This window comes from Rhynchophorus ferrugineus, unplaced genomic scaffold, assembly GCF_030347505.1.
Source record: "Rhynchophorus ferrugineus isolate W39M unplaced genomic scaffold, kcgeb_rfMv2 rfM3, whole genome shotgun sequence".
Lineage (NCBI taxonomy): Eukaryota > Metazoa > Arthropoda > Insecta > Coleoptera > Curculionidae > Rhynchophorus > Rhynchophorus ferrugineus.
Window position 1 is genome coordinate 67,042,114 of NW_027472582.1, and position 26,175 is coordinate 67,068,288.

At 31.9% G+C, this 26,175-nt stretch overlaps 2 protein-coding genes across 2 annotated transcripts in view; one reads left to right on the forward strand and one right to left on the reverse strand.

Moving 5' to 3' along the window:
* LOC143192737 (uncharacterized) overlaps positions 1–26,175 on the forward strand; it is a 103,224-nt gene that overhangs the window by 48,094 nt on the left and 28,955 nt on the right. The gene's annotated exons all lie outside the window — the stretch shown is intronic.
* LOC143192735 (coiled-coil domain-containing protein 63) lies at positions 18,963–23,460 on the reverse strand. The gene is made up of 8 exons (XM_076398252.1): positions 23,189–23,460; positions 22,919–23,134; positions 22,605–22,861; positions 21,614–21,860; positions 21,182–21,370; positions 19,575–19,722; positions 19,361–19,517; positions 18,963–19,245 (listed from the first exon to the last, which is right to left on the reverse strand). Exons 1-8 carry the CDS (start codon positions 23,405–23,407, stop codon positions 19,005–19,007), a joined length of 1,674 nt encoding a protein of 557 aa, XP_076254367.1. The 5' UTR covers positions 23,408–23,460; the 3' UTR covers positions 18,963–19,004.

Sequence of the window (26,175 nt, forward strand, 5' to 3'; positions counted from 1 at the left end):
TGATGGGCAGATCGGCCGTATACAGAAGATATAGTACTGGACCCAGTACACTACCTTGCGGAACTCCTGAATATACGGGATTTAATTCGATATGTTCATTGTCTTGATTTACAATAAAATATTTATCAGTGAGATACGATTTTAGTAACTGATAGTTCGGATGAGGGATTAATATTTATGGAAATGTAAATATTTTAGTTTTCCATTAAAATTCTTTAGAGAACCCTATCGATGATTGGTATGACAAAAGTACTGCACACCAGAGTACATAGAGCTAGGTAGTCATGGAAAAGTTCTTAGTATGTATGTTAGCGCATATGGGTTTTCATTTATTCATCTGCTTTTCTATAGAGGAAAGGGTTTAAACCCTAGTTTATTAACACTTGCCAAGCTAATCAACACGATCTTTTTCTAACGATCTCATTAGCAAAACATCGTTGTTAATTCGTTTAAAATACTTTCAACATTTATATATCGATGATGTTGTTATTTATCTTATTGTTGTATGTTAGTATATTGTGAAGTTATTGGTATTATATTGAAGTAAGTTAATGGTTTCAATGAATTAATATATCAGAATAAAATCTGTGGCGAGCTACTAGTACCTCTTCCTATGTTTTATAAAACCTCATATTTTGAATATCTGTAATTGTCGATACATTTATTTTAATCTTTATTAAAATGTGCGTGCTGTTTAGGTGGATTATGCAGTATTAACCCAACCAAATGATTATTTAATGGGACAATTCTTAAACGCTTCTGTGTACATTTTTACATATCTTTGAACGTATAACTGTTTCTCTTATACTATTTTGTTCAATTACTAGATTTATATGCTGAAGATTAAAAATAAGTCTGTAGTTAAGCTGTATACAGCAATATCCATTTTTTAAATTTATATGGAGCTTTTTATTCTTTTAAGCCGGCATGATTTGATAAAATATATCTTTTTTTCAATGGATTGTCGATTAAATCAACATTCACTTACATAACATTAATTAGTGATTTTGTTGTGACCGAAAAATGTTTAAAAGATAAAAAAGCAGCACCATCTAGAGCGACTGGTTGTGAAACTAAACCATTCTCTATCTACATATACATATACAAAATTCGATATTAAATTTGATTCATTCTTTTAAGAGATGTTCAGTGACATACACATGCACAAAACAATGTATATATATATATATATATATATATATATATATATATATATATACTAAAAGAACTTTGAATACACTATATATTTACATTTCATATTGACTATATAGCCCATATTTATCATCTTCTGCTACATCTTCATTATTTTTAAATATTGACATAAAAACTGGAACAATATATACATTGTTTCAGTAATATATATATATATATATATATATATATATATATATATATATATATATATATATATATATATATATATATTCATATAACCATTTAAGCACTTTTGAATAGATAGAACACCATTTAACCTTCTGTTAGTTGGCGCGATGGATCCCCTTTGTAAAACCTTCGGCTTTCCGTCCCTAATAACATGTGTTCATGATAAGCCGAAATAAGTAGGATTTAATTTACTGTGTATGCTTTTTTATTTACTGAGCGTGCTTTTTGTGTGCGACAAGTGTGAACAGTATAAAGGATTAATAGGTTCTTTATTCGCTAACATGTGTTCCTACGCTTATTTATACCGTGACCGGTTGTCTCGTCATTGATTATCATTTACTATCGGTGACGTGGTATTTGATTTAATTATATTTATCTGTAGGGTTAACGAAGAGGGAACAAGGAATCTTATTGGATTAAGGAAACAATAATACAGTATAATTATAACAATATAATTTTTGGCAGTTTATCTTTAGTTATATGAAAAAGGAACAAGGATCTATATTGAATAAATGTCAAGTAAATCATGTACAAAAAAATCTACAATAAAAACTAAAATAGTATTTCTGCGGCTTTCAGCATTTATCAGATTTGTTGATTGGTTAAATCTTGTATTAAAAAAGTTAATTGAGTTGAGTTGAAATTTTTTCTCAAGCATCTTCTGCATTTTCTCAAACCTTCATTAATATTTTTTACTTCAAATGTCTTTCTTGCTATGTTCTTCTATTTTATTATATATATGGTGTATACACCATATGCACTTGCATATTGACATAACAATACTGTATTACGGTGATCGGAAATAGTAGTGAATGAAAGGCAATTAGAGCGTCCTTCTTGGTTATAATATATTTATCTCTGAAGAGTTTTTGAGTTTAACTAATAGAAATTATATCAAATCTGATAATGCTAAATCAGGTAAATATAATGCTTTCGGAATGATATTAGTTATTTTTTTTTACATATATACCAAAAATATCAAAATGTACATATATAATCATGATAAAAACTATTTTCTTCAAGTTTTCACATATCTTTGTTATTTTCCTTTCTAAATTTGTTAAATTTTTGTTAGAATTAGAATTAAAAATGAATATATATATATATATATATATATATATATATATATATATATATATATATATATATATATATATATATATATATATATATATATATGCTGCATAATCCACCTGAACAGCGCCACGTACATTTTATTGAAAATTAAAATAAATATATCGACTATTACAAACATTCAAAAGATGATGTTTTATAAAACTTAGGAAGAAGTACTAGTAGCTCGCCACAGATTTCATTCTGATATATTAATTTATTGAAACCATTAACTTACTTCAACATAATACCAATAACTTCACGATATACTAACATACAACAATAAGATAAATAATAACATCACCTATATATAAACGTCGAAAGTATTTTAAACGAATTAACAATGATGTTTTGTTACTAATTTCGCCACTTCATAATCACAGCGTTAAAACGAAAAAAATAAAATCCAGAAATTAGAAGATTAATCCTAGACACGACAGCAGCAGCAGTACGGACAATTTTTATATTTGCAAACAAGAGTCCTCTCGCAGCGTTTTTAGCAGCATTTGGAATAACATTCATCATCAATGTTACCTTCTTAAAGTTGGAGATAATGTTGTGCAAAATCCACTAAAACATGAACTCTCCATTTAACATTTTTTGTGCTATAAGTTGACGTTAACAGACAGTATTTTCAAAATATTTTCTACCTCTGGTTTCAATATTTAATGTAGGTACATTTCTCATTAAAACCACTTATTGAAATTAGCAGTGAAAATACATAAGACATAAATTGTGAATATATTACTGGTGAATGAGTTATTGATAATATATTTACCCTAAGATCCCCCCATAATGCCAATACTCAATGAATCCCCAATAATCATGAGATTCTTCACAGATTAAAGAATTCCTCACAAGTTGACAACATTGAGTATTAAATCAGCCAAATATAATGCTTTCGGAATGATGTTAGTTATTTTTTTTACATATATACCAAAAATATCAAAAGGTACATATATAATCATGATAAAAATTATCTTCTTCAAGTTTTCACATATCTTTGTTATATTCCTTTCTGTTGTTTGTTAAATTTTTGTTAGAATTAGAATTAGAAATGACTATATATATATATATATATATATATATTTTTTTTTTTTTTCGAATTGACTGGAAAGTGAAATATGAAAAATGATAATTCATTGTCGCCCACACAGACGTACGGATTCTCTCTCCCTCTCGTCAAGTAACTACCCCCGTCCTCGTCGTTCCGTAGCTGGATCCACCGCCCTGTTTGATTATTTCGTTTTCGATTGACTGAGCCCGGAACCGGAGGGATGTTTTAATATTCATTAGCTGTGTCGTAGCACCATCAGTTTCCGCACCCTATTAGACCACTTATGACTTAATCCACCCCCTGCGGAAAAACGCGACTTTGCCAACATGTGTAATTCGATTTACAAGCGTCGTTTTTTTTATGAACTTGCATTGTCTTTGTCATCACTTCAACGGTAAATATTGAATATTTGCTTGATTTATGTAACCGTCAATACAACAATGTTATTTTATAATTTGTCCTACTTGTATTATTTACAGAAGTTTTCAATTTATATGAGATATTTCAATAAATATGAATTGTGAATATAACTATTTTTATATATTAATACTATTAGATAGTAAGTTTTAATATACAATTAAAATTTTTAATAAAAAATATTTTTGATATGCAACCGCCAGTACAGTATTATGACATTTTTGCTAAATTAAATTAAAAAAATTATATCTATATCAATCTATATTACCTTTCAAAAAAAAAACATAATTGTTGATTTATTATTTTTATCAATTAATATTTTTCAATATATTCCAAACGTGTAAAATTAATGGTTTCTAAAAGATTATTTATATTATTACTATAACTACCAATAGCATGACCGTATTCTTATGGAGGCGGAGCCTTTCCTAACAAGAGTTTTTCTCTTTCGTATTTTCTACTGTCACTGTCATGTTAACAATTCATAATTTTACGTTATTGGTGTCATCAAATTGATAAGAGTTTTGAGATAATTCCTATACGATAACGTTATATAAAGGTATAAAAAAGAAAACCGAAGTAATACAATAGTTAATTCAAAGTTTAAACATCGGGAACTAACAGAATTAAACAAGTTGGTCACGATCTTCGCAGGCCAACCACTGCAAATTAACATAAGTCTCAGTCCTGATTGGTATTTGCTGAGGATCGTCTTTCCGACTTCGACGGCCGCCGTTATTCAGTTCCTCGGCCTTCTATTGGCAGACAATTAGGCGATGGGGAGTTTTTGCCGTGTTGGATTGGAATACATTTTACCCGTGGATCAAACAGAATTAAATCAGAACGGTTTATTTCTTGTGGAGATATTTTTTTGTTCTGATTGAAAAACATATTGAATTCTGAGTTCGGTTTGTTATATTTTTATTCTTATATATATTTTTAGTAAATCTAGTTTTTTTTATCAATGTCAATTCATTTTGCTGCTTTTATTGAGAGAGTATTATTGGTATTCTTATTAACAGGTCAATTGAAAAGTCCCCGGCCTACCATAGTAAAACACATTTTTTGGCAAAATTAGTTTTTTTATGCAATATAATTCTCTTCAAGGGTGATACACTGATTATAGCGACCCTCTAACTTTCTATACCATTTTTGTAGTACGATTTTTTCCTTCTTTTTTCTTTTGCTTCAAAATAGGCCTTAGTTTTGGGGACCACCTCTTCACTCGACGAAAATTTCTTGCCAGCGTGTATTATTTTGAGATCTGAGAACAGGAAATAGTCGCTAGGTTCGAGATCTGGAGAATACGATGGTTGAGGAAGCAATTCGAAGCCCAATTCATGGATTTTTGCCATCGTTTTTACTGACTTGTGACGCGGTGCATTGTCTTGGTGAAGCAGCATTTTCTTGTTCTTCAAATGCGGTCGTTTGTCGCTGATTTCGTCCTTTAAATGGCCCCATAATGTTATGTAATAGTCGCTGTTGATGGTCCATCCTTTTTCAAGGTAGTCAATGAAAATTATTTCATACGCATCCCAAAATACAGACGCCATAACCTTGCCAGTCCACTCGGATGACTATCGATTGGACTTCGGAGTGAAATGATGTGAAGTGAAGTGAAACTATCATCTTCAAACACTACTCCAAATCATCAACTCGCCATTGTTTTGGTCAAAAGTGAGCTCGCGCGACACCCACTTTGCACAGAGCTTTTTGACACCCAAATATTCGTGAATGATATGATGTACACATTCAGTTGATATCTTTAGAATGTCTGCTATTTCATTCAATTTCAATTTACGGCCATTCAAAATCATTTTTGGATTTTTTATTGTTTTCGTCGGTAAAAACTTTTTTGGTCGTCCACTGCTTTCACCGTCTTTGGTGCTCATTTTACCACGTCTAAACTTAGCATTCCAATCCCTTGCCAAGTTTTTGCTTCAACTGTATTTTTTCTCTTCAAAAAGCAATATTTTATTAACACGCGAGATTTGTTTTTATGGATTTTTTTGACAATAACAAAAGTTGTTTCACTCAAAATGCTATAATTCACAAACTAGTGATCAGATAGCTGTCATTTATACACGCATCTTTTCAGGGTTAGGGCTAATAAAAAACATATGGATTTAATTATAGTAGCGCCATCTATGTGTCAAGCCGGGGAGTTTTCTATTGACCTGTTATTATTATTTTTTATATCTTAAAGTCTCCTTTTTACCAACGAGGGTTTATCTGGACTGGACCTACGTGGACTCCAAATCACGGTCCTCGGCATTCAGCTTACCGACTGGCGAGTAACCAATTCAGAAATTATCCCAGAAGACATCCGGTCTTACCTAACCTGGTCACTGGCCTGATTGTTTATTATATTCCTTGTCGGATATTGCCCTTTTACCTAAGGACAATCACAAACATAAATTTACGACCATGCGCCAGCAGGATTGGAACCCGCCCCCGAACCCGAACCCGGAGGACCGCCCTGTCGCCTTTGTCGCAAATGATTCTTTTTGGGGAGTATTTCGTTTTATTGGAGTTTGTAGCACATCTTATACAAATATTTTAGGTGCCAAAATTTTCAATAAGCCGATTAATATATAGATAAATAACTATTTTTGTCATGCAAGTCAAGCAACTGAAATGTACCTATTTTAAACAAAGAACACATATTTGGTTCAAAATATCGGGACTATTATTTATTAATTCTATTTAACTATAAAGATTAGATGTTTTATGATATGGGATTCATAATCTGATCGTAAGATTGAAATAACTTATAGCTTCTGATAGTAACAATTATAATAATATATTAAATTATGTTGGTTTTAAATGATTGGTTTTTTTCGAAGCACATGTTTAATACTTGTCGACTAAATACATTCTTGATAATAAATATAAAAATTTATTTAGTAATGAATGCATAATAACAAACTACGGCAGAGAAATTACATCTTGGACTGGATTTCTATCGATTCACGTTCCTTGAGGCTACTGTTTGCCGGAAAAATTCCCGGTAACACCCCGAGGTCACCAAATAATAACAGCAAACAACACACTATAGATAAATAACTGTTTTTGTCGTGCAAGTCAAGCAACTGAAATGTACCTATTTTAAACAAAGAACACATATTTGCTTCAAAATATCGGGACTATTATTTATTAATTCTATTTAACTATAAAGATTAGATGTTTTATGATATGGGATTCATAATCTGATTGCAAGATTGAAATAACTTATAGCTTCTAATAGTAACAATTATAATAATATATTAAATTATGTTGGTTTTAAATGATTGGTTTTTTTCGAAGCACATGTTTAATACTTTTCTACTAAGTACATTCTTGATAATTAATATAGAAATTTATTTAGTAATGAATGCATAATAACAAACTACGACAGAGAAATTACATCTTGGACTGGATTTCTATCGATTCACGTTCCTTGAGGCTACTGTTTGCCGGCAAAATTCCCGGTAACACCCCGAGGTCACCAAATAATAACAGCAAACAACACACTATAGATAAATTACTGTTTTTGTCTTGCAAGTCAAGCAACTGAAATGTGCTTATCTTAAATAAAGAACACATATTCGCTTCAAAATATCAGGACTATTAATTATTAATTATATTTAACCATAAATATTAGATGTTGTATCATATGGGATTCATAATCTGATTGCAAGATTGAAATAACTTATAGCTTCTGATAGTAACAATTATAATAATATATTAAATTATGTTGGTTTTAAATGATTGGTTTTTTTCGAAGCACATGTTTAATACTTTTCTACTAAGTACATTCTTGATAATTAATATAGAAATTTATTTAGTAATGAATACATAATAACAAACTACGACAGAGAAATTACATCTTGGACTGGATTTCTATCGATTCACGTTCCTTGAGGCTACTGTTTGCCGGCAAAATTCCCGGTAACACCCCAAGGTCACCAAATAATAACAGCAAACAACACACTATAGATAAATTACTGTTTTTGTCGTGCAAGTCAAGCAACTGAAATGTGCTTATCTTAAACAAAGAACACATATTTGCTTCAAAATATCAGGACTATTAATTATTAATTATATTTAACCATAAATATTAGATGTTGTATCATATGGGATTCATAATCTGATTGCAAGATTGAAATAACTTATAGCTTCTGATAGTAACAATTATAATAATATATTAAATTATGTTGGTTTTAAATGATTGGTTTTTTTCGAAGCACATGTTTAATACTTTTCTACTAAGTACATTCTTGATAATTAATATAGAAATTTATTTAGTAATGAATACATAATAACAAACTACGACAGAGAAATTACATCTTGGACTGGATTTCTATCGATTCACGTTCCTTGAGGCTACTGTTTGCCGGAAAAATTCCCGGTAACACCCCAAGGTCACCAAATAATAACAGCAAACAACACACTATAGATAAATTACTGTTTTTGTCGTGCAAGTCAAGCAACTGAAATGTGCTTATCTTAAACAAAGAACACATATTTGCTTCAAAATATCAGGACTATTAATTATTAATTATATTTAACCATAAATATTAGATGTTGTATCATATGGGATTCATAATCTGATTGCAAGATTGAAATAACTTATAGCTTCTGATAGTAACAATTATAATAATATATTAAATTATGTTGGTTTTAAATGATTGGTTTTTTTCGAAGCACATGTTTAATACTTTTCTACTAAGTACATTCTTGATAATAAATATAGAAATTTATTTAGTAATGAATGCATAATAACAAACTACGACAGAGAAATTACATCTTGGACTGGATTTCTATCGATTCACGTTCCTTGAGGCTACTGTTTGCCGGAAAAATTCCCGGTAACACCCCAAGGTCACCAAATAATAACAGCAAACAACACACTATAGATAAATTACTGTTTTTGTCGTGCAAGTCAAGCAACTGAAATGTGCTTATTTTAAACAAAGAACACATATTTGCTTCAAAATATCAGGACTATTAATTATTAATTATATTTAACCATAAATATTAGATGTTGTATCATATGGGATTCATAATCTGATTGCAAGATTGAAATAACTTATAGCTTCTGATAGTAACAAATATAATAATATATTAAATTATGTTGGTTTTAAATGATTGGTTTTTTTCGAAGCACTTGTTTAATACTTGTCGACTAAATACATTATTGATAATAAATATAAAAATTTATTTAGTAACGAATGCATAATAACAAACTACGGCAGAGAAATTACACCTTGGACTGGATTTCTATCGATTCACGTTCCTTGAGGCTACTGTTTGCCGGAAAAATTCCCGGTAACACCCCGAGGTCACCAAATAATAACAGCAAACAACACACCCGAAATACCCTCAAAAACTTTACGGTATTTTCTCTGGTCTGTTGACACAGCAATAAGCATATGAAATAAGAAAACACCGCAAGCCTTGTACCACCAGCTGCCAGTGTTGTTTTATTTGGAGAGTTGTTCGGAAAAATAGACCGAGAGGGCGTCCCGGAGTATTTGCCTTTCGAATTAGCAGACCAAACGACACGGTGTAAAACGTCGTCAGGAGATAGAGGCAGTGCCGTATTTAGGCGCCTATCTACATAGAATATTAATTATAAGCCTTGTCTCTCGTCTATTCTACTATAACCGCTAAAACTCCTTTGGCTTTTTTTGGTAAAAATGTTAAGTTACAATATTGTTTCTTCCTTATCATTAATGGAATATTATTCTTTAAAATATAATCTAATTTAACATAAAAAATAATAATTGTTGCAATAACTATATAAAAATAAATAAAAAACTAATTTAACCTATCTGCTACATGTATTTTATATTCTACTATATGCACAAAATTTAGCTTAATACCTACCTAAATATATACTCTATTCAAAGTTTTTTTAGTAATGCGTCACGGATAATTGTGACGTCGAAACATTGCATTGTTGCCGCATCAACTCTGAGTTTTAGTTCAGTTTGGCTTTGGCATACAACAAAATTCTAATCCAAATAAAATAATTGAACAAAACGGTTATCAACTATAATTTATTTTAACATTATAGTACATCTAATGCATACATTATTAAAGGACTTAAAACTACAAAGGTAAAAAGGAAACATTAAAATATTTAATAAAAGTTGTAAGTTATAAATATATAAATTAAATACGTTTAGTACAGTCTTAATTGTGAATTCAATTATTATTACTTTCCATATGAACTTAGATAAATTTACAAGATAGAGCATAAATACAGGAGATGTACAATATAATATGATTACCTGAATTATACCCAATATTTATTTATGAATGAGCTGTTGAACCAACATTTACTTTAAATATTGCTACAATTGTTTGCGGAATATATTCGTAAAAGATTTGATTAGTTTCCTGCGGAATGCTGTTCTATTTTAGTGTCAAACATCCGCCAATTGCTTCGATGACATTGGTGATGGAAACCTATTCCTCATTCTCTGTTCTGAAGCTTGAGCCCTAGAACGGTTTAATTATGTTGGTGCCTGGTGATTATGCTAGCCAAGGAAAATGTTTGATAACAATATTTGATAACAATGTTTGATAACAAATGTGATGATCCTCAAACTAAGACTGAACCTTATGGCTGTATGTATATGCTCATTATCATTTTGGATAGAGTTTGGCAGAAATATGCTAGTCGTCACGGATAATTATGACGTCGAAACATTGCATTGTTGCCGCATCAACACTGAGTTTTAGTTCAATTTGGCTTTGGCATACAACAAAATTCTAATCCAAATAAAATAATTGACAAAAGGGTTATCAACTATAATTTATTTTAACATTATAGTACATCTAATACATACATTGTTAAAGGACTTAAGACTACAACTAATAACACAGGTATAATAGTTTGTGGGTTAGATTTGTTTTGTTTACATTTAACTCTTTTCCACTCCATCCATGAGGTAGTTCTGGGCGCGTTTTTTATGTAGTGGTATCCCTCTGGAAGCCTGATCCACCTAATTAACAATTGTATATCTGAGAAACTTATTTTACTTTCATTCGAGAGTATATTTACCTTTTTACGTTTAGTTCTTGTTTCCTTCGATGGTGTGTTTACTAGTCAAATCATCTTGGTATCACTGTATATTTCCAACGTAAAATTAGATTTAGATCTACATCGAGTTTATAAACAGGAGATGTATCCATTGCAGATTCTATATCGCTAGGTTGAAATATGTTAGCTAAATATTGTGCGAACAATTCAGCTTTTTCATCGTTGCGTCGAACCCATTCATTTCAATCATTTTTAATTGGCGGTAAATAATACTAAAATGAACTGTTACTACTGTATTGTATATAGAGAAATATCAGAACCTTTTAAATTAACAATTGGGTTAGCTTGTTCAACAGTGGCTTTCATTTATATTTTGAGGTATCTTGGATTCATCAATTTGGATGAATTTAGATCAATAATCATCGGGAAATAACATCTGAATAGGTAGAAGATCATAAACTCTCAATTAGCACGACATCCTTAGTATTGTTGGTGTTTTATTTTGGAGCAATGGTAAACAACGGATCTTCGAATGCCTCGGCATTAGTAAATTAACGTTTGTTTTTGTGTTCGTTTCTGTGACCCGAATAAAAGTCTCACCTCGGCGGAACTGATAAAAAATGTATCAGCCATAATTGTACGTCTGAAGCCGGGAGACTTTATTAAATGTTGCCCGTTGAATAATTGAGCGGAGCGTCTTCGTTTCTCGACGGAGAAAAAAACGTCAGATAGGTTCACATTTTTCGGAAATTATCATTGCCGGACTGAAAATTAAATTGTCTTTCGTTGTTTTTTTCTCCGCGAGAGATGTTCTTCTCAAAACGTCAGTTCATCTTTAATAACGGTAGCAGGAAATAACGGAATTTATTGGTAAACCTATTTTTAGAATCGATCTAGTGGGCTGTTTAACAATGCTTCGTTGGCGCAGTGGTCAAAGCGAAAGTAAATGTCTTTATAGATAACAGTGGATCATCCGACAATGATTAACCATCCGAGGCACGTCAGTGTCCAAGCTGGGTAAGACCGGATGTCTTCTGGGATGGTCTCTAAATTGGTCATTGGCCAATCGGTAGGCTTAATGCCGAGGACCGTGGTTCGGAGTCCATGTTAATGTGAGCCAGATAAAAGCTCGTTGGTAAAAAGGAAACATAAAATATTTAATAAAAGTTGTAAGTTATAAATATATACATTAAATTTGTTTAGTATATTCTTAATTGTGAATTCAATTATTATTACTTTCCATTTGAACTTAGATAAATTTACAAGAAAAAGCATAAATACAGGAGATGTACAAAATAATATGACTACCTGAATTATACCCAATATATATTTATGAATGAGGTGTTGAACCACTATTTACTTTAAATGTTACTACATTTTTTTGCGGAATAGATTCGTAAAAAGTTTGATTAGTTTCCTGCGGAATGCTTCTGGGATGGTCTATGGTTCTAAATTGGTCATTGGCCAATCGGTAGGCTTAATGCCGAGGACCGTGGTTCGGAGTCCATGTTAAACTGTAAGCCCAGTCCAGATAAAAGCTCGTTGGTAAAAAGGAAACATAAAATATTTAATTAAAGTTGTAAGTTATAAATATATAAATTAAATGCGTTTAGTATATTCTTAATTGTGAAAAGAGCATAAATACAGGAGATGTACAAAATAATATGACTACCTGAATTATATCCAATATTTATTTATAAATGAGGTGTTGAACCACCATTAACTTTAAATGGTGCTACAAGTGTTTGCGGAATGTATTCGTAAAAGGTTTGATTAGTTTCCTGCGGAATGCTGTTCTATTTTAGTGTCAAACATCCGCCAATTGTTTCGATGACATTGGTGATGGAAACCTATTCCTCATTCTCTGTTCTGAAGCTTGAGCTAGAACGGTTTAATTATGTTGATGCCTGGTGATTATGCTAGCCAAGGAAAATATTTGAAACAAATCTGATGATCCTCAAACTAAAACTGAACCTTCTGGCTGTATGTATATGCTCATTATCATTTTGGATAGAGTTTGGCAGAAATATGCTAGTCATAGAACATTCATCATTGAGGATGTCGAGATATTTATTAGCAGTGATCCGGCCAGTGGTGTGAATGAGAGAATCAACCGAATACCACTATGTTGCCGCCCAAATAATAACAGCATCGCCCCATGTTTGACTCCCATGAAGCGATTGTAGAATTGCGACTCGGAGGTGCAAAATATGGTTACGGGTGTGTTCATTTAAGTTCCCATTCTATATTTCTATGTTTTGTGGACCAAATCGTTGGCTTGTTTTGGTTTTTTTTTGTTCTGGCCTAAAAACCAGGCGATGGAATGCATGACGCATACCTGGTCGCGGAAACTTGCCCTGGAGTGACAAGTTGGACCAGGTTATGTGGGGCTGCCTCTGGGCCTACCAATACACTAAACCGAAACCGCCTCACAGTTGACCCCTGTGGATCGCTAATGCTACTGCATTAAATTTGGGGATATGGAACCCTCTGATCGGGCCGCCGTTATTGGGCACAAGAGTCCGGCGATTCTATTGATTCGCGAACCTGAGCTAACACACAACTGGATACTGTTGTATGGGGGCAAAAGTTATGACTGTAGCGACGGATGAGGTCGTTTCAGCCTGGAAAAGGGGGGGAGCTTGGTTTGTTTTGGGGAATTTTCATACTTAAAACCGTCCGTTTGTAGGAAGCACTGTAAACGATGACTGGACCATATTACGTTCTTCTAACCATGAAATATTAAGGTGTTATGGTGGTTTCAATACTTTATTTGCAGTTTTGTATTGGCTTCCGCTATAAAGGATTTCGCAGTCGCAGTTCTTCCACGAATTTTAGTTTTGTGGAGTTCCTGTTGTACTGTTTTCATCGAAACGATATTACTCAAGTGAGTGTTGAGCTCTGCCATCACATTTACCTCGGTAGCTTTATATTATATGCACATAAATCTATTTAATATTCGTCGACCTCTGTCAGTTAACTTACGGTTGATGATGTGTTACCATGTTATGTTATAAATATTGTTTCTTTTTGTTTGGTATACAGGCAGTGTAAAGCAGATACAGGAGAAGTCCCATTTTGTTCGAAAAAAATACAACTTTGGTAATTGACAATTGTTCCTAATGATATACCCGGTTAAACGTGTGAAACCTCTACGTATATTAACAGGTCAATTGAAAAGTCTTCGACCTACCATAATAAAACGCATTTTTTTGGCACAATTAATTTTATTCAACATAATTCCTTTCAAGTGGTTCAAGGTGATATAGTGATTATAGCAATCCTCCAACTTTTCGATACCATTTTTGTAGTACGATTTGTCTTTTGTTTTAAAATAGGCCTCAAAATAGGCCTCATCACCTCTTCATTCGACGAAAATTTCTTCCCAGAGAGCATTCTTTTGAGATATGAGTACAAGAAATAGTCGCTGAGGCCCAGATCTGGAGAATATGGTGGATGTTGAAGCAATTAGAAGCCCAATTCATGGATTTTTACCATCGTTTTCACTGACTTGTGACACGGTGCATTGTCTTGGTGAAGCAGCACTTTCTTTTTCTTCAAATGTGGACGTTTTTCGGCGATTTCATCCTTCAAACTGTCTAATAACGTTATGTAATAGTTGCTGTTGATTGTCCTTCCTTTTTCAAGGTAGTGAATGAAAATTATTCCATGCGCATCCTAAAATACAAACGCAATAACCTTGCCAGCTGACTGCTGCGTTTTCCCACGCTTTGGAGCGGGTTCATCGTGTGCAGTCCACTCGGATGACGTCGATTGGACTTTGGAGTGAAATGATGGAGCCATGTTTCATCGGTTGTCACATATCGACGCAAAAGCTCGGGTCTATTACTATTGATTATTTTCAAACATTGCTCCGAATCATCAACTCGTCGTTGTTTTTGGTTAAAAGTGAGCTCGCGGCACCCACTTTGCACAGAGCTTTCTCATACCCAAATATTCGTGCATGATATATGTACACGTTCAGTTGATATCTTTAGAGTGTCTGCTATTTCATTCAGTTTCAATTTAAGGCCATTCAAAATAATTTTGTGGATTTTTTAAATGGTTTCGTCGGTAACAACCTCTTTTGGGCATCCACTGCATTTACCGTCTTCGGTACTCATTTCACAACGTCTAAACTTAGCATACCAATCCTTGATGGTTGATTTTCCTGGGGCAGTGTCTGGAACCTCGGTATCAAGCTAAGTGTTTGCTTTAACTGTATTTTTTCCCTTTAAAAAGTAATATTTTTCACAATACCAAAAGTTGCTTTACTCAAAATGCTATAATTCATAAACTAATGATCCGACAGTTGTCAAATTTATACACGCATCTATTGAGCGTTAGGGCTAGCTGAAAAAAAAAGGATTACATTCTAGTATTAGCGCCATCTATATGTCAGGCCTAGGACTTTTAAATTGACCTGTTACGGTGTTATACTTATTTTCCTAAACAGTATTTCAGTAACATTGTTGAACTTCTAGATGATTTCTTCACTCCAAATTCTCTTTATATAATTATCAAATCAAAAATCTCGAGAAATATATAAATTCAACGACGTATTCTATAAATTTGGCCAAAATAAATATTAGTTTAACAGTGCTTAGTGAGTAGTATTGTCAAAACATGATGGCTCCTCTCATCAGTCAAATGACACTTAATCATATTGATTGTATCTCTAAAAAATAACAGCTAATGTATTTGTTATTTGTAAAAAAGTTATTTTTTATTATGTTTTTCACATGAAGCATTTAAATAATAGTACGATATTTTTAGTATAGTTTAATATATTTTTTACTTTATAATGTATTCAATATGTTACTTATGCCATATGATTATAGTTAATAAAACAATATGCATTTTTAGTTGCAGATTGAATATATTCCTCGATCTGTGCTTTCTTAGTTGCCTAAACACCTGTAAAAAGCATAACGCATTTTTGACTCTTTGCTATCATATATAATAGTGTGAGTAATCTCCAGTGGAGTAAAAATTTTTGTTGAAGGGAAAATATATTTAAAAACATTTGCAACGATAGAATTAGAAAGTGGTGAATGTGCGTTTATGAATTCAACGTAATAATGTGTATTTTTAGTTGCAGATATTATTTACCTTGTCATTACGAATTGCTAGTTGCCTAAATATAATTTTTAATTTTGATCATACATCAGGTTACGATTAATTTTTTGTTTAGTAAAAACTGGTGTCGCCAACTGGATAAAATATCACCTAAACGATATGGGACTCGAAACTACTGTAATTTTAAAAAATCTAATAATGCTATTCGGTCGGCGAATCAAAATCAATCCACACAGTCGACTGCCGTAGTCGGGCGAATTTCAAAACAACTAACGAACTGTTAGCCGGCTCTGGGGCGGCTCCCTTGTAAAAAGCTCGTTAACCGCCCTTTTGCGTCCCAATCAAGTCGGCGTACGTACGTAGCCGGGAGCCGAATACCGATGGTGATGCGATTATTGGGGAGTTTTAGCCGTTCGATTGTCGGACCAATCGAATTCATGACAATTACTCAGTGCCGTCCGGGAAAAAATAAACAACGTAGTATTTATGGAAAACTAAAATAACCAACGATTACTAGATATATTTTTGTAATGTTATTGGGTAGCTACTCAGCTATTAAAATGTTTAAAATGAATCCAACTACTCCTACAGAAAAAAATACTCTGATACTTAGTTTCTTGAGTTAAAAGAGCAATAAATAAAGGTTGTGTATTTTGAAATGATCAAATACAGGATCTTAGAGCAAAAACACCAAATATATCCACTTTTTCATGACTTACGCATTTACGTAGTACTTAGATGTTTTTTGCATGTTTCTATGCACTGTTTCAATACACTTTTTTGAGCTTCCGTAAGTTTGAGTCTGCAAAACTCGAAACGCAATTAATAAATTAACTAGAATTTTTGAATGAATTTTACTATTCTAGCTTAATTTTAGAGTTCCTATACTTAACACTCATGAAAGGTAACTATTTACTAGATACGTCGGTAACTATTTTCCTGTGTTTGTAACAGATTTTACTAGCAGTAAATATGTAATATTATGATTTGTGACAAATGTCCTTTTATATAACTGTTGATATTAAGCTTAAAACTACACGAATTACCCTCTGGTAAAATAAGGGTGTTATAGATTTTCTATCATAGTTTACTGGTATAGATTTATGATCTAACCATAAGAATATACCACACATGGCTTCAACAATTTAAATGTGTGTGTGCCGAGACAAAGAACGTAGTAGGCTGAAAACGTTTGAAGATGTGGAATTGCGAGATGCGGAGTTATTGGATAAAGACCCAAACAAACAACCAAACTTAGATTTCCACAAACTCAAAGGCAATTCACAGAAAAATTGAATATGAGCTGAGTAGCAATTTGCGAATGATTACAACTGATGGGAGAGGCTCAAATCGAAGAATCGTCAGTGAAATACTGCTTCAGCGGCATAAAAAGAAGTCATTTCAGACTCGAAGAGCAATGGGTGATGAAATATTTATTTATTTCGAAAATACGAAGCGAAACAGTGGCAGTAGCTCTGTGTTCTGGCAAGACCAGGTTGGTGTTGTATGTTATCTGCTCACTACTGACAACAAATGATCAACACGTTTAAACATTCATAGAAATGAGTCCACAATACGCTCAAAGACATGATAAGTTGATTTTGCAGAACAGTGACATTGCGATAAAACCGGTAGAAAATTACCAACACATTTGGTTAAGAGATTACAAAAACTAGAACTAGACTAGAATAATAGATAGTATCTAGAAGAATGGAGATATAATCTGACAAATGCCCTTGCTATATTCAGACATAATTTTTTTCATTTTAGCATTTCAAAGCATTTCAAAGTATAAAGTGATATAATATTGGTTTCTTAGTGTTTACTTAATTTCTATGCAAAATATCAATACAGAAGGTTGTAAAAATATATGTTGTATGTAAGTATATAAAATTCTAGATAAATAAAGAGAAAAGTTCATCTCAGATGACTTAAAATTATTGAATCTTAACCTTCGTTGAAGTAGCTTCAACTTAATTGTCGTATAAAGTATGAAAAGAATATTTAAAAAATCGTAAGAAGCCAAGAAGGGTTAGCGCTATTCAGAAATTTTAATATTCATGTTTATTGTGGGTATAAATGGTAACAAAAAAGCACGTTCTAAGTTAGTAAAATAATTTCGCTTGCTGCTTTTGTTCTTTTGAAATATAATAATACATAATTACAATGTACAATTGTAAAATAAAAAAAATATTAATGCAAAATAAAAATAAAAATGCAAAAAATATATTTTTATTATATACATAACAATGAAAACGAATATGATACAAGAGTAACTAAAGAACTATCGCCACAAATCTAGCAAACTACTCAATTAGTATATGAATAAAGATTGGTTTGAGTTTTGAATGAAGCTTTACATTTTTTAATTGATTTGGATCTTTCAATCGTTACTAAAATGGCTTCTTCCACTATTGGTGTCATCATCAACTATTTCATCAATTTCATTATTTAGAGGGTAAACAAAGTCATTTTTTTAATTTGATTTCTCAGTCATATACAACAATGAACATGGGTAGGATAAAAGATAATTAAGCAGATAATAGATAAATAAGAGATGCAATTAATAATAGGTACAATTACAAGGATCTGTAGCCATACACTAATAGAAAAAAAATGAAAAAAAGTCATATTATTTAGATTTTGTCGTTTATTGCCTTTATTTTTCCTTTGATCTTTGTTTGTAGTTTATTCCTTTGGTGCAATTTAATTCTTAATATTTTTAAGTAAGCTGTAATTAGGGTCATGAATCGCATATAATTTTGTTAGTTGTTAAAATTTTAATAATCCACTGTATATTTGGTTGCATAAATTAGGAAAATTGTGACAACGAGTGATTTATTACTTTAATACTTAATTATTTCATATTTATTGTACTATAATTTGAAATAAAACTCTTTATTAGTACTAATGTTATTATATTTACTGATACCGTTTCTGTATAATCTGTCTCGATTTCGGTAGATGACAGGCAGAGACGTTATGTAGACCGGTTTCGGGACCTTCGATTTGCAATCTTGTCCGCAGTTTTTCCTGAATCTCGCTCTTGGTGTAGGCGAATTGAAGTTCATCGATGACATCGCTGACCAAGTCGTGTTCGATGCACAGTGGACACGGGCTCGTGTTGCATATTTTCTCGATAGGATAAATCATATGAGGTCGTCTAAACGCAGTAATGGTAAAACGTATTATGAGCATATTGAGATTGAAAGGTGTTTTTATGGTTGCCTATATATGAATCTAGTTTAATGTATCTTAAATCATAACTGGGTTCATACATATCTTGTCGCACAATGTACGTTTCTGAGCGGCCTGACTTCTTCTTCATGTTTCGCTTTTCTCTATAATGCACCGTAACCAATGCGTCCTGGATATTTTTCTCTAATACTTGCAGATAGAGAAGAACGTTGTGGTAGTGAATAGTTTCATTGTGACCTGTAAAAGAATATCTCGTATATACTGTTTTTTAGTTCAAGGAAATAAATAAGGTACCCAGCATCAAAATAATTGGATCGTTACTGCATCTGAACAATCTGAATAAGGTCTCAATTCCACTGAGAATGACGTTCAACTTCTTTTCGACTGTCTTCAATTCGTCTTCTTTTTTATTCGCCTTTTTGGTGTACTCGTCAACTTCTTTCTAGCCATAAGTATTAACTATGACACTTAATTATAAAAGGTTTAGTAACACCGTAAGTAATGTTGAGTTCATATAAATCAAAATTGTCTTAAGATTGCTTTTTGCTGTATTCAAACTATTAAGTAAAATTTTATGATTAGTTCTATTACTATTACTATTACTCGTAGCGGTTCAACAACAATAACTATATTATGTACACGACATGTAGAAAATCAATTCACTAAGTGATTTCCTCCTAACAAATATACTTAAGTATTTATTTGTACCGCAATACCATATTATCAATGATAACTTGGATTTGCCCCCGATAAGTCAATATATTTGATATAGTTTAAACACAAGTTGTTTTCGTTTAACAAGTATGTGCTTCTTCCAGGTTATGCGTCGGTCTAGACGCGTACCAAGCTATTTAGTAACCTCACTGATTATTGATAGTCACTGGTAGCCATCTTCTTGTACGCAGAGTTAATTTTACATGAGTAGAATTTATTTCATTTGCAACAGATGTATTTCATCAAGGTTTGTTTGGAGATTCTTTGATGCCCCTATTGGACCTTGTGAGATGCTAAGATTGTTATGTCGTCTGCATATGTTGTGACAGTAATTATTATTGTGGTTTGTAGATCGGCTGTATGCATGATATGTACCATAGCACTGGTTATAGCAAGATGAACTGAAATATAATAAGGCTAATTTGCATTAGGTCAAATTGTAAAATTCAGTGTAGAACATGGATTTCACATTATTGGTTGATGAACATCACTTATTTAGCTATTATATGAGCTATAATGTACAATGCCTGCAATATTTATACGTTTCATATAATAATAAAACCAAGAACTAGGAATAAAATGGAGTCGGTTCATCCTTAACTTATTCTTTCATTCAGTCTTAAAGATTTTAGATCTTAGGTCTATACATCCTTCGGCAACCTATTTTGTTTTATACTTTTTTGTTAATTTGGTGCTCTATCTGGTGCCGGTATTGTTCTAATGCCACTGTTCATTTCTATTAATCATATTTAACTGCCAGTATAATTTGACGGCAAGTTTATAATCATGATGCTGATTATTTTTGATCTTAGAGAAATAATTAGTGAAAGTCTTGGAGATGGTTTAAAGACCCATGCGTACATCGAATTGTTACCGTTGACAAAAATGAATCTGGTGTGATAATACTCTATGGAGAAATACTTCCATCTAACGCCATCTTGGACATCGAAACAGAGCATTAATACTGGGAAATCTAGTGCTTTTGTTGGTTATTATATAACTAATATAGTTATTTGCTATTATTGAACTGTTTATAATAAGTAAATATTTTTTATTGTTTAAAGAATATTCAATTGTTTTTTTTAATCAATCTGTTGTTAAAATATAATAAAATATGATGAAAATCAATGAGTTTAGAGTACAATATCTTAAACAAGATTTAATTTTGGTGTTTTTGTGATGATTACCTCTAACTTTTTGAGTGCATCCTCCTGCTGCTTGGCTCTATTTTCTTGCAGAACTTCTTCTTCGTCTATGTCTTTGTACAGCTGTGTCAAAATATCGCTCATCCCCTCCATTTGCTTGTTCAGATTATTCACGTATTTGAACATCGCGAAATTTTCTTCCTCTTGATTCAGGAAATTTTTGGCGATATCCTAAACGACACCAAAAATGTTCTAAATATAGAGTGTTTTTAATGTTTAAGCTTCATTAACGATCGACATATGTTTTGCTGAATCAGGCGACCTGATTTTCGACCATTCGTATTTTTAAATAACTTAAAAACTTGATATTCACAGAAGATTAAAGTAAAAGTTCTCATATTACTTTAAGAGCTTTTCATTAAAGCATCCTATATATATTTTTTAGTTATTAAAATGAATAAGTTTTGATGTTACCGGAATATTCGATTCATTAGTGAATTCTTTGATCATCACCAACATTTCTAGATACTGCTCTAGTTTCTTCTCGATAATAGCTTTGTTCTCTTCTCTTTTCTTTATTTGGATTGACTCAAGATCTTTCATGAAGCGTTTTTGTCCCTTGACGGCAAAAAATTCTTGGAGCTTCAAGTCATTGTCTTGTTTTCTTTGAAGTTCTCTTCGATCCTGAATATGTGCTAGTAGGTCGTTATGAGCTTTCGATCTAAAAAATTATATTTAATTAATGAATTATGTAGAGAATGTATTGTGGATTTGGTTATTAACTTCAGCTAATTAAAAAAGTCATATGAGATGTTGATATATTATTATTATTTTGTGTAATTAATTGAAATTCGATTCCTTGGTTGTTGTTTGTAAATATTATGAATGTGACCTAAATTGATTAATTAGAAATTTTTAATTTTTTTATCGTTATTTGAAATTATATTGTATAATATCCATGTTATGGTAGTGTTTGTGACAAAAGCTTCAACAGTGTTGAGTCAATAGGTATTTCCTTTTATAAACTATGTATCACTTTATTGGTGTACTCCCCTATGGATGGCCACTATGACGAAATTACTGTTTTAAACTGATTTGTTTACGATGAATAAAAGTGTCAATATGCAGACAAGGAGTTCCAATGAGCCATGAAGTAATTTATATCCTTAGCTATGATGGGGAAGACCAAAAATGAAGAAGTAATATGAATTAATTAAAAGAACATTGAAATCTAAGGCAATAAGGGTTGTTTTGTTCATTTGGATTTTGAAAATTTTTTTGACTTTTAAATTTGAATAACATAATTACTAAAATTCTGTGAATTAATTAGTAATTGAAGAAATAATCTGAAGCAGATAATCCAAGCATATATGTTTATAATTTGTCAAAAACATTACTGAAACTATATTTGAATTCTTTTCGCTGTTCTGGAAAATACTATAAAATAATTCTTAATATTACATACCTTAAAAATTGCAATTTGGAAACCCATTCTTCTCTTTGATCATATGCTATAGTGGCCTGTTCAATAAGGTCAATCATGAATTTCTTTCCTATGCAGAGATTCTTGATCAGCTTGTCCCATATCTTGTTGAATTCGTTCCTTTCATTTAGCAGATGTTGAAGTTCGTATCGTAGATTTCGATTTTCCGAACAGATAGCACAGAACTTCTTCATCTGTACTTCCAACTTATTTTCCAGCGTTTGAACGGTTTTTTCGCTCTAAAGATACGTGTTATAATAAATACTAACTGTTACGTACTGTACCTAGAAACTTGCCTTAATTATTCGTTGTTGATGCTTATCCTCTGAAATTTGCTTTGCGGACAATTCTAATGCCTTCTTCTTCATCATCTGTATTTGGAACTCGATCTCTTTGGTATGATTCTTTTCTTGTTTGATGTCATCATCGAATTCATCACATTCTACCAGAAGATATCCCAATTTCTTCGATAGTTTTTCGTCGTCCTTTATTTTAGCTTCAGCAGAAGCAACCTGAAATCAATCGAACACTGAGAGAATGTGAAAAACCTTATCAGGACGTTATACAGCGAGATCAGTCAAAATATTGCGCTGTTCCTTCTTAAAAATGTCTAGAACTTTCTTGTGCTTGGCTAGTTTGCCACATGCCCCCCCGGTTTGTAGAAATTCCGCTCTATTCCTCTCTAAAATTGTGTACGTTCTGGTTAATCGGGCCAATTCCTGCTCGGTTTGCAGGGCGAGCTCGAATTTCTCCTCATCGGTCAGTGGTAAATTGGTTTTAGACATAGCGAACAATCAGTTTACGCGCAATAGTTGAAATGTAACAACAATTATTGATGTTTTAGTGTCAGTTTATGACGTTTGTGACGTTATTTTATTAAAATTCGGGAAATAAAAGAATTAACTATTTTTAGATATTAGTTGATTTATACCTAATATTCTAACGATAGCTTTATACTCGATAACAGATGGCCTTATTCTCGTCACCCAATTCATTACCGGAGAGAGTGTCAACTTCTTAAGCAATGATGCTGCAGGTTGATGGCCTGACTATTTTTTAAGTTATTAAGTTTAAGTTATTTAAGTTAAGTTAGTTAAGTCTTGCTATAGTTAGCGAATGGACACCTCGGACACATAACCTCGGGAAATCTGAGTTATGCCTTTTTTTGGAGATGTTTACTGTGTCATCCTCCAAAAGGTCGTTTCCGCCGCAGAAGATGCGTCTTTACCACGGAGATTAAACTAGTATGTTTATTAAAGTAGTATACAACTAACAAAAATGTGTCACAAATGCATATATACCAAGGTGTATTTACAGTACACTTTAGTACCTTATTTTGGAACCTCTGAATTAATTGGACATTGGAGTCACTGGAGTCCCACAGCTGAATTCAATAATAATCTTAGTATTTTCTGATATAAAATAAGGTTGTTGTAAATCGACAGCTCGGAGTTTCAGCCAAGCAACCAATACATTTTTCTGAATCTGATGTTGAGTTCATCGCCATTCTTTTTTTATATGCTCCTTCCATCTGAGCTTTAGATGTTAGTAAAGACACTTTGTTGTGTGATTCTCTTACATAGAGTAGAACAGTAGAACATTTAGTGGTAATTATTACAGCATAGCACAAATTATGTCAATGCCTTTCGTATTCTCATTATTTAGCTCTCAATGAATAGATGTTATTCTATTATTTCAATAAATGCATGAATGAAAGGATTTCCAATTCACTTCCCAAAGAATGTCGATATATTCGAAAAGTGGAATTCTAAATTCATTTAGTTGCTCTAGCTGGCTTGTTTGGCGCAGTGATAAAGGCGACAGGACGGTTCTTTTACTGTTGTGATACCGGCGGGTTCGAATCTTGCTGAGGCATGGTCGAAATTTATGTTTGTGATGGTTTAACATTTGTGATTGTCCTCAGGTAATAGTACAAAATCGGACAAGGAAAATGATCCCAGTCTCGCCAGTAACCAGGCTGGGTAAGACCGGATGTCTTCTGGGATGATTTCTAAGTTGGTCACTCGCTAATCTGTAGGCTTAATGCAGAGGACTGTGGTTCAGACCCCACGTTAAACTGTAGGTCCAGTCCAAATAAACCCTCGTTGGTAAAAAGAAGACTTTGAAATATATTAAAAAAGAAAATTAAAAAGATATACCAGAAAATATTAGTCAACAAAAATATGGATTATATCGTGAAGAAATATGGATATTTAAAAAGAAAATTGAGTAAATTATCGATATATCGATATTAGGTGAGTTATTTTTTTTTAATTTCAAAACAAAAGAACTGTTTTACTTGTCGAATTATTTTGTCATTAAACAACCTACTACGCTTAAATTTGATACCGTATTTTATTAATAGAAAATGTGGTAATGTTATGACTGGAACATCACAAGCCCAACTCGTCGAAATTCTTCTGATCTGAATCAATTTCAGCTGATCGTTATTTATTAAAATTTTATTTCGTTTTTGTGAACGTGTAACGCTAAAATATTTAGTACTTGTATATAGACAAAAATCATATTTTTATCCGAAGATAAATGACTTGAGACCTCGTCTTGCCAAACAGTTATTTCTGTTTTATTTTATTTATTTAGTGTGTATATTATGAACAGTTAAGTTATGAGTATATAAATTTATCAGTATTGTAGTGGATCTTGTAGAAAGCTTATCTAATAAAAATAATGTGCTAAATTAAATTTCACCAAAGTTATTTTTAGTATTATATATATTTTCATTCAACTAAGTTCACTCGAGGAATCCAACTGGAATTCTATTTTTATTGTGAAAAATTGTAGTGAGCCAAAGTCACTCTGATTTATATTGTCTTATTATTATCTGGTCATTGATAGAGATATATTCGTATTTTTTAATCAGATAAATATGAAAATAAACTACATCGAATTTATAATAATAGATTAATTATTTTTACCATCAACTTTATTAAAATAATTTGCCATTATTTGTATTATATCATATTCTATAACTATGTTTGTTTTCTATAAGTATAAACAATATATAAAATATATAAAATTACAGAGATCCTGCAAAGGTAGCAGCGTCTCCAATAATTTTGACATTTTTTAATATGTTAAATCGTGTCTGCAATCTAATTATAACAAATGAAAATTGTTTATTAGCTTTGTTAGTGCATCTATTTAAAATATTAGACATCCATGTTAGCAGTCTTGTAATTAAAATCATATTTTAGAAAGTATTTGTTCAACTTACAATATTTGAGAAATGTGTTTAATTAGATAAGATTAGTATTTTTATACAATGGATGTATTAATGAGCAGAATATTATTTTGAGATGACACACAGGAACAAAAGCTGAAAAACTCAAATATTTTGATGGTTTGCGCGGAGTTGGACCACTGTACGGCGTAGTATTGAGTGAAGACACGCGTTTAAAAATAGCACTTTAGTAAGTGCCAAAACGTATATCTTAAACGTCACACGCTGCGTTCAATTTTGGTCGGTTTGATGTCTATGTATGGCAGTTCTAATCATTCAATTGCTATAGAATGGATGGTCTTTATCATACGC

What these genes read in the sequence shown, in the direction of transcription:
- LOC143192735 (XM_076398252.1), bottom strand. Translation starts at nt 23,407, where the DNA reads ATGTCTAAAACCAATTTACCACTGACCGATGAGGAGAAATTCGAGCTC. An exon ending in ATATTTTGACTGATCTCGCT is followed by an intron (nt 23,135 to 23,188) that starts GTATAACGTCCT and finishes GATTGATTTCAG; the next exon opens with GTTGCTTCTGCTGAAGCTAA. An exon ending in ATCAACAACGAATAATTAAG is followed by an intron (nt 22,862 to 22,918) that starts GCAAGTTTCTAG and finishes ACGTATCTTTAG; the next exon opens with AGCGAAAAAACCGTTCAAAC.